At 47.3% G+C, this 10,143-nt stretch overlaps 1 protein-coding gene across 1 annotated transcript in view; it reads left to right on the top strand.

The window, feature by feature from the left end:
* Positions 1 to 269: 269 nt before the first annotated feature.
* The window catches only part of LOC129716309 (nucleotide-binding oligomerization domain-containing protein 1-like), a 51,716-nt gene continuing 41,842 nt past the window's right edge, over positions 270 to 10,143 (top strand). Inside the window, exon 1 of the mRNA XM_055666179.1 lies at positions 270 to 398. Coding sequence (XP_055522154.1) covers positions 365 to 398 — 34 coding nt within the window. The 5' untranslated portion in view covers positions 270 to 364. The remainder of the gene's footprint in view (positions 399 to 10,143) is intronic.

Here is a 10,143-nt window from a genome sequence, read left to right as displayed (position 1 = left end):
AACCCAAGCAAAATGTCAATAGTCAGAAACTGATCTTTGTTCTTCAAAGAAAATGGTTGTTAGGAAATGTAAAATGTCAATAAAGGTTTGTTAACTTACAACCTGTTTTTCAAAGACACAACACTGTTTTAAGTTGCACAACCTCATGCAGTTGCATCAATGATTTGGTGTTAATTTAGTTTGTATGACTATAGCATCTGAACTTGTGACCTTGGTGCAGATTCACACATCCTGTCAAACTGCGGCCAGTGACGTTGATTTAAGGAACAGTTTCCCCTTTGGCGAGCGCAGCGTTTTCCCCTTTAGAAATTGTTCTGCTTTGTTCAAAGTTGGATTTAAACCATGAAGAACTGGGATTTATCGAATGCCACATAACCGCCAAAAGGCCAACATCAACGGTAAGACATTTCTGATGCTTCGTTAGAACTACAACTTTTACTGCAACTAGAGCTAGAACCAGTGGCGGACTGGGTCTAAAAATATAGGTTGCCGGGAGACAAAGGGGGGCACACTTCATTAGGGGCCCACTTGCCATCGGGCAAGCTGACACCCTGGCCAGTCCACCACTGGCTAGAACTATTAGTTTTAAGATCATTTTGGATAAGACGGGACAGGTCCAAGAGTTAAAACTCTGAATCTGAGCAAGGCCAACTTTGAACGCCAACTTTAAATGGAATAGTGTAGTGGCGCCTGTTAACGCACGCAGATATCGAACCCGGCGTTCCGAAGCCGCGGTCACGTGACTCGGGAGGGGCTATAGTTTTCACGCGGTTTTTCCCCTGCGCGCATTAATTCAGCGCTGACCACCGTTGTGGGCAGACGTGTCTGATAAACCTGTATGCTGCAACTTGAACTTTTGAATAAAGCTCTGTTGAAAACTCCAGTAGTCGTTTCACAGACCAGTAAACTAGATTGTTTGCAGGGAAAAGAACGCCCAGAAAGTGGGGTGCTTTGAAAAGTGCTCGGGGAATGCATGTTCCTGTTGGAGTGAAGGGCGGTGCCGGTGGGTGTGAGGAAACATGGATGACGAAACTGGACCTGGACTCGCTGAGGCTCTGGTCAGGAAAAAGGAGGCATGGGACAGCTCTAGGCAACTGGAATCGAGTCTACCCTTGGAGGAGATTTAGCTGCTGAGGAGCATATTTAAGAAGGAAATCAGAAGGGGGGGGACATGAGGCGGGAGAAAGCTCTGGCAGATAATATTAAGAGAAATCCAAAGAGAATTTATGAACATTAAGAGAAAGAGGGTGACTGGAGAGAGGTTCAGGTCTCTGAGAAAACCAAAGCAGTATTCTCTGCATGGAACTGCAGGGGATGGTCAAGAGTCCTCAGTGTGTTTTTTTTTTACTCTGTTTTACTCTGTGGAGAAAGAGGTAAAAACTGGGGAACTTGGCACAGTTAATGAAAGTGTCTTGAGGACAGTCAGTATTGCTGTCTGTCGAAGAGGTACAAAATGTCATGGCATATGTCGGTAGCCAAAGTGTTCAAGAAGGAACTGCAGATGCTGGAAGATCGAAGGTACACAAAATTGCTGGAGAAGCTCAGCGGGTGCAGCAGCATCTATGGAGCGAAGGAAATAGGCGACGTTTCGGGCCGAAACGTCGCCTATTTCCTTCGCTCCATAGATGCTGCTGCACCCGCTGAGTTTCTCCAGCAATTTTGTGTACCTGTCGGTAGACAAAGCTCCCTTTCCTGATTCAGATATACCCAAGGGCACTTTGGGAAGCGAGAGAAGAAATTGTGTGTGTGTGTGGCATTGGAGAGAGCGAAGATAGTTATCAAAAATCACAGCTGGATCTTGATCAGTTGGACAAGTGGGTAGTGGAGTGGTTATTGGAGTTTAATGCAGATCTATGCGAGTTGTTTCATTTTGTCGAAATCAAACCTGGACAAGACCTTCACAGCAAATGACAAGGCTCTGTTGAGGAGCAGAGGGATGTAGGAGTTCAGGTACATAGCATTCATTAGTCAGAGCCCATAGGTTCATAAGGCATAGGATCAGAATTAGGCCATTCGGCCCATCATGTCTATTCTTTCCCTCAACCCCATTCTCCTGTCTTCTCCTCATAACCTTTACACCCTTACTAATTAAGAATCTATGCGATTCTTGTCAATTTCCACTTTAAAAATACTCAATGACTTGGTCTCCACAGATGTCTGTGGCAATGAATTCCACAGATTCGCCACCCTCTGACTAAAGAAATTCCTCATCATCTCCTTTCTTAAGGTGTGTCCATTTATTCTGAGACTGTGCATTCTGGTCCTAGACTCTCCCACTGGTGGAAACATCTCCACATCCACTCTATCCAGGCCTTTCACTATTCGGTAAGTTTCAATGAAGTTACCCCTCATCCTTCTAAACTCCAGAGAGTGTACGCCCAGTGCTGTCAAACGCTCATCATATGACATAGAAAATAGGTGCAGGAGGAGGCCATTCAACCCTTCGAGCCAGCACCGCCATTCATTGTGATCGTCCCCAATCAATAACCCGTGCCTGCCTTCTCCCCATATCCCTTGATCGCACTAGCCCCTAGAGCTCTAACTAACTCTGTCTTAAATCCATCCAGTGATTTGACCTCCACTGCCCTCTGTGACAGTCCAATCACCCCTAGGATCATTCTCTCCAACGTTAGCATGTCCTCTCTCTGATATGGGGCCCAAAACTGCTCACAATAGTCCAACTGTGGTTTGACCAGTGCCTTGCAAAGCCTCATATTACATCCCTGTTTTTATATTCTAGTCCTCTCAAAATATATGCTAACATTGTATTTGGTTTCCTTACTACTGATTCAACTCACGAATTAACCTTTTGGGAATCCTGCACCAGCCCTCCCAAGTCCCTTTGCACCTCCGATTTCTGAATCCTCTCCTTATTTAAAAAATAGTCAATGCAGTTATTCCTACTACCAAAATGTATGACTGCGCACTTTGCTACACTGTCTTCCATCTGCCACTTCTGTCCAAGGCATTCTGCGGAGTCCCTGCTTCCTCTCCACATGCCCCTCCACTTACCTTCGTATCATCTGCAGATTTAGCCACAAAACCTTCAATTCACTCATCCAAATCAAGGTATTGAGTATGGAAGTCGAAACAATGAACTTCAGATGCTGGTTTACTAAGAAAAGACACAAAAAATACTTCATGCATGAAGGATGGTCCCGAAGAGTCACCTATCCATGGTCTCCAGGGATGTTGCCTGAACTCCTGAGTCTTACAGCGAGGAAAAAAGCCATTTGACCCATTTGCCCACACTGGCCAACATGTCCCATCTAGACTAGTCCCACTTTCCTGCATTTTGCCCATAGCCCTCCAAACCTGTCCTATCCGTGTACCTTCTAAATGTTTCTTAAACGTTGCGATAATACCTGCCTCAACTAGCTCCTCTGGCAGCTCGTTCCATACATCTACCACCCTTTGCATAAAAAAAGTTACGCCACAGATGCTCATTAAATATTTCCCCCCCCTCCCCCACACCTTAAACCAAAGTTCTCCATTTCCCCAACTCTGGGCAAGACACTCTGTGCGGTTACCCGAGTTGTTCCTCTTATTATTTTATATACCTCTATAAGATCACCCCCCATCTTCCTGCACTCCAAGGAATAGAATCCTAGCTTGCTCAACCTCTCCCCATAACACAGGCCCTCGAGTCCTGGTAAAAACATCCTTGTAAATCTTCCCTGCACCTTAACTGACATTTGACCAAAATTCAAATTTCGAGAGATTTCTAACGAAAACCATTGTGTTCAATATTGAAAAACTGTGTCGAATTTGTTCAGCATTGCTGGAGAAATTGACCAATCTCTGACGGTAAGACTGTTTCAAAGCTTTGCTGGAAGTGCAACTCACGAAGCATTTGTTGAAGTGTGTAGTTTACGAAAGTTAAGTAGTGGAACTGTATTAAAAAAAATATCTACAGCTTTTTTGTTCCCCAAATATTGTGATTCTGTAATCTGAAAGTCTATATATGTTTGGTGAACGAAGAATTAGCAAAGGACAAAGGACAAAGGGCATTTATTATCACGTACACCAATTGGTGTAGTGAAATTTGACTTGCCATTGCAGCACACGAACAAAGATAAGACACGACATTAAAGAATTTAACAGTAAACATAAAAACATCCTCACACAATGGGGCTGTGGGGGAAGGCAGCAAAAGTCCAGTCCTGTCCCTTATTCACCCATAGTCGGGCCAATTGAGGCCTCCGCAGTTGCCGCCACGGCAGCCTGATGCTTCAGGCCCTCTCGCAGGATGATGGAACTCAGCGGCCCGGAGTGTCTGGAGCGGCCGCTTCCTCCTCGGAGACCGCGGTTCCCAAAGTCCACGGGCCGCGCTGGTTGGAGGTCCGACACTGGCGACCTCGGCGTAAGATCCCAGGCTCTGCGGTGTTTAAAGCTCAGCGCCGCTCGCGGCTGGACGCCCGCAGCCACAGCACGGATGTTGGAGTTGGCGGTCCCAGCACGCCGGAGCCCACTGCACGGTGACCCAGGCAAGGCATCGCCCGCTCCATGATGGTGCCCCAGCGCTGTGCCGCCGCCGAAGCTGAAGTCCTGGACGGTCCCGGCAGGAAAACGCCGCTCCAGTCTGTTGGCAGGCCGCGAGGAAGGGGTGAAAACACGGCTCAGAGAAAAGCTGCATCTCGACCAGGTAGGGACTGAGAAATATTGGTTCACCCTTTCCCCCCCGCCCCCACCCCCCACATAAGACCTCCAAAATAAACACTTCTTAACTCATTAAAAATAACAAAAATGGTGAAAGGACTAACAGCTGCTGGCAGGGCAGCCATACTCGACAGCGCCCCCTACAGTAATGGAGAATGCTGAGAAAAAAAAACGTTGTATTATCTCATGTTTTATCTATTAATTAATTTGTACCTATTTATTTCGAACAGAATAAAAGAATAAAAAGCAAGTGTGAAACAACATACATAAAACAAAACAAAAATATTTATAAAGTGTCATAAACAATATCTATAAATAAATGAAATCATATGTGTCCGAAAAGGAGCAGGAAGAAGCGAAAGCTTATTAATTCCCACCCCTTATTCAACTGCTTGTAATTATCTTATACAAATTTAGCAGCTATATGTACACCATATGTACACCAGCCATTATATGTACACCAAATTATTTACATTTATACACTCATTTCCCTCTCAATTGGTTGAGTTGGTGGTTAAAGAATGAATTCATCGTTCAGAATTCTTTATGGTATTACTCGTTTAATTAATATAACCAAAAAAAGTAACCACTCATTCGTGTCATTTTGTGAATAGAAGTTTGCTGTCCCAGTCGTTTTGCAGAGTCTTGTTATCCATCAAAACAAATGCATTTTGGAAAACACTCTCAGTGCAATTTGCATTATTTGCTAGTTCGGTCAAGTTAAGGATGGCATTGAAGGGTTAAAGATTTTTTTCTTCTAGATTTCTCCAAGTTTTGTTGCTCGTTCCCTGTGTCTCCAGGTTTACCAGGATGCTGCCTGGATTCACAGTTTGGAACATTTGTGACTTTATTTCAATTTCTGACCTACTTCTCTGGGTGGGAACAGAAATTGGAAGGAGAGTTAGGCAGAGTGATCACAACCACATGTGTTCAGATTGTTTTGAACATGGAGGAGGCAGGAGCTTGTGGGAAGATACTAAATTTGAGGAAGGCAAATTAGAGCATTCTAGATGTCAGCTGATTTACATCGGGGAGACTAAGCGGAGGTTGGGCGATCGTTTCGTCGAACACCTCCGCTCGGTCCGCAATAACCTACCTGAACTCCCGGTAGCTCAGCACTTCAACTCCCCCTCCCATTCCCAATCCGACCTCTCTGTCCTGGGTCTCCTCCATTGCCAGAGTGAGCAACACCGGAAATTGGAGGAACAGCACCTCAAATTCCGCCTGGGTTGCTTGCGTCCGATGGGCATGAACGTTGAATTCTCGCAGTTTTGTTAGCCCTTGCTGTCTCCTCCCCTTCCTTAACCCTCGAGCTGTCTCCTCCCATCCTCCCGTCCTCGGGCTCCTCCTCCTCCCTTTTTCCTTCCTTCTCCCCCCCACACCCCCATCAGTCTGAAGAAGGGTTTTGGCCCGAAACGTAACCTATTTCCTTCGCTCCATAGATGCTGCTGCACCCGCTGAGTTTCTCCAGCATTTTTGTGTACCTTCGAGCATTATTAGGTTGGAGCTCAGGAGGGCAAGGCAGGGGGAAATGAAAGAATATGATGAAGCGTATGGAATGAACTGTACTTATTTCAATGCAAGGGGTATTGTGAGAAAAGCAGATGAATTTAGAGGCTGGATCAGTGCTTGGACAACTGTGATGTTGTGGCAATTGCAGAAACATGGTTGTGAGAGAGACACAACTGGCAGCTCAATGTTCCAGGATTTTGAGGTTTCAGGCATGATAGAGAGGGAGGGAAAAGCGGTGGAGGAATTGCTCTGCTAATCACGGGACTATCACAGCGACAATCCGAGGACATGCTGGACAGTTTGATATGGGTGGAGCTTAAATAGTAAGATTGTTATGAGTAGGGAAAAGGCTGGGCTTTGTGGGAGGTACTAAATTGGAGTAAGGCAAATTAGAACATCATTAGGTAGGGGCTCAGGAGGGTACATTGGGAGGCGTTTAGTTAGTTCAGAGATACAACACGGAAACAGGCACCAAATCCATGCCAACTTTTGATCATTTAACCACAATAATTCTACATTATCCAGGGCTGCCAACTCTCACGCTTTGAGCGTGAGACTCACGCCCTCAAGCAAAATCTCACGCCCTCACGCTCACGTAGAGGCAATAGCGGAGGCCTCAATAGGCCTGACTTTGGAAGAACTGGGGATGGGGACTGGACATTGTGCCTTCACCCACAGTGGTAACCATTGTGGGGGGGATGATTTTTGTGTGTAAGTGATTATTTTAGTTTGTGTCCAAGATGGCTGTCGGTAGGGAGAGTGGACGCTGGCGCGGTTTAGCTGCCGCTGCTCTCTTTTCACATTGTGTTTTTGATTTTTTTGTCTTTGGATCGAATTCTTTCTTTAATTTGTGTACTGGTGATGTCCTTATTATTTATTTTACTCCGATTATATTATATTTTTACTCTTGTTAATTTCTGTAAGGTGTCCTTGAGACTTTGAAAGGCGCCCACAAATAAAATTTATTATCATTATTATTATTATTATTATCAGACATTTCTCACGCTCAGTGGTGAGAAATTTTGTGATCAATGAAAATGTCAAAACTGGGATAAACTGCATGGTCCGCGGTTGTTGGAGAGCCGGGGCTGAGGGAGGGATGGTAGCAGCGGGCAGGGACAGATGCGGGGAGCCGGGGCTGGTAAGTTTGCGGGGCTGACGCGAGTGTTTGCGCGGCTGGCGAGTCGCTCGCTGCAGCTCTGGCCATGGACCAGCTCCAGACAGTGCGAGTGTCCCGGGTCGTCAGAGGCGTCGGAAGCTCCGCTGCCACGAGAGTCTCTGTGCCGAAGGGACAGACTCTCAAAAGGAGGTGGAGAGAGAGAGAGGGGAAGGAGACAGGGAGACAGTGGGGAGAGAGAGAGAGAGACGGGGGTGAGAGGAGAGAGAGGGGAGACAGAGGGGGGGCGTGAATGGAGAGAGAGAGAGAGGGGGGGGAGAGGGAGAGTGAGGTGGGGGAGGGGGGGAGAGAGAGAAGGGTGAGAGGGAAGAAAGAGGGGGTGGAGAGGGAGGAGAGGGCAGGAGAGAATGGGAGGGAGAGAGGGGGGAAGAGAGAGGGGGGAGAGGAAAAAGATAGAGTGATGGGGGGGGCAAAGAGAAACTGGAGATAGAGAGAGGAGGAGAAGAGAGAGAGGGGAGAGAGAGAGAGAGAGAGTGGGTGAGAGAGAGATAAAGAGAAAGAGAGAGAGTGAGAGTGGGTGAGAGAGAGAAAGGGGAGAGAGAGACAGAAAGAAAGAAAGAGAGGGAGAGAAAGAGAGGTGGGATAGAGGGAGAGAGAGAGAGCGAGCGTGTGGGTGAGAGAGAGGGAGAGATAGAGAGAGAGAGGGAGAAAGAGAGAGAGAGAGGGGGGGAGAGAGAGAGAGAGAGAGAGAGAGAGAGAGAGGGAGAGAGAGAGAAGAGAGAGAGGGAAGGAGAGAGAGGGGGGGAGGAGAGAGAGGGAGAGGAGAGAGAGAGGGAGAGAGGGAGAGAGGGGGAGAGAGAGAGAGAGAGGGAGAGGGAGAGAGATAGAGGAGAGAGGAGAGAGAGAGAGAGGGAGAGAGAGAGGGAAAGAGAGAGAGAGAGAGAGAGAGAGAGAGAGAGAGAGAGAGGGAGAGAGAGAGAGAGAGGGAGAGAGAGAGAGAGAGAGAGAGAGAGAAAGAGAGAGAGAGGGGAGAGAGTGAGAGAGGGGGAGATAGGGGAGAGGAGAGAGAGAGGGGGAAGGGGGGAGAGGGGGGTTGAGAGGAGAGAGAACGGAAGAGAGGGGGAGAGAGGGGGGATAGAGAGTGAGGTGGGAGGGAGAGAGACAGAGGGGAGAGAAGAAGAGAGAGAGAGAGGAGAGAGAGAGGGGGAGAGAGAGAGGCGGGGAGAGGTAGAGGGGGATAGAGAGGCAGGGCTGCCAACTCTCATGCATTAAGCGTGAGAATCACGCATTTCACCAAATTCTCACGCTGATCACAAATTTCTCTCGCTCTGTTGTGAGAAATTCTGTGATCAACGAAAATGTCAAAACTGATATCAACTGCATGGGCCGCGGGTGTTGGAAGCGGAAGCAGCGGCGGGGACAGATGCGGACGGGGAGCGGGGCTGGCGAGTGTTTGCCGGGCTAGCGAGCCGCTCACTGCAGCTCCGGCCACGGAGCAGCCTCAGTGCAAGAGTCCCGGGCTGTCGGAGGCGTCGAAGCGTTGCGCTGCTGCCGTGAGAGTCTCTGTGCCGAATTCGCCCAGGTGACTGGCATGGACCAAGCTGCGGCTCGGTGCATCCTGGAGGACAACCAGTGGCTGCTGGAAGTAAGTACCAAGCACTGGGTAGAAGCGGTGGAAGATAATGGACTTCAAATGGGGGTGGTTGGTGAAAGCATCCTGCTTGCCTGCTAGATTTTCACTTACTGTAACTGCAGGAAAAATGTTCCGGTGTTGGTGGCGTTCAGAACCATGGGTCACAGTTTAAGAATAAAGGGGGGGGCCAGTTAGGACTGAGATGAGAACAAACCTTCTTCACGCAGAGAGTTGTGAATCTGTGGAATTCTCTGCCACAGAAGGCAGTGGAGGCCAATTCACTGGATGTTTTCAAGAGAGAGTAACATTTAGTTCTTGGGGCTAACGACATCAAGGGATATGGGGAAAAAACAGGAAAGAGGTACTGATTTTAGATGAATAGCCATGATCATATAGAATGGCAGTGCTGGCTCAAAGGGCCGATGGCCTATTCCTGCACCTATTTTCTATGTTTCTATGCTTGAGTACATGGCAATAAAACTCGATCACTTGATTTTGAAGCATTCATGCATGGTGGAGGTATAATGTAGTCATAGAAGTATAGAAGCTGGGATGTAATGTTAAAATTGTACAAGGCATTGGTGAGACCAAATCTGGAGTATGGTGTATAATTTTGGTCGCCCAATTATAGGAAGGATGTCAACAAAATAGAGAGAGTACAGAGGAGATTTACTAGAATGTTGCCTGGGTTTCAACAACTAAGTTACAGAAATAGGTTGAATAAGTTAGGTCTTTATTCTCTGGAGCGCAGAAGGTTAAGGGGGGACTTGATAGAGGTCTTTAAAATGATGAGAGGGATAGACAGAGTTGATGTGGACAAGCTTTTCCCTTTGAGAATAGGGAAGATTCAAACAAAAGGACATGACTTCAGAATTAAGGGACAGAAGTTTAGGGGTAACATGAGGGGGAACGTCTTTACTCAGAGAGTGGTGGCGGTGTGGAATGAGCTCCCAGTGGAAGTGGTGGAGGCAGGTTCATTGGTATCATTTAAAAATAAATTGGATAGGCATATGGATGAGAAGGGAATGGAGGGTTATGGTACGAGTGCAGGCAGGTGGGACTAAGGGAAAAAAAAAGTTGTTCGGCACGGACTTGTAGGGCCGAGATGGCCTGTTTCCGTGCTGTAATTGTTATATGGTTATATGGTTATATAGAGTGATACAGTGTGAAAACAGGCCCTTCGGTGCAACTTGCCCACACCCGCCAACATGTCCCAGCTACG

Source organism: Leucoraja erinacea, chromosome 2 (assembly GCF_028641065.1).
Source record: "Leucoraja erinacea ecotype New England chromosome 2, Leri_hhj_1, whole genome shotgun sequence".
Lineage (NCBI taxonomy): Eukaryota > Metazoa > Chordata > Chondrichthyes > Rajiformes > Rajidae > Leucoraja > Leucoraja erinaceus.
The sequence above is the reverse complement of the archived record's forward strand: the minus strand, read 5'-3'. Positions and strand labels throughout refer to the sequence as shown.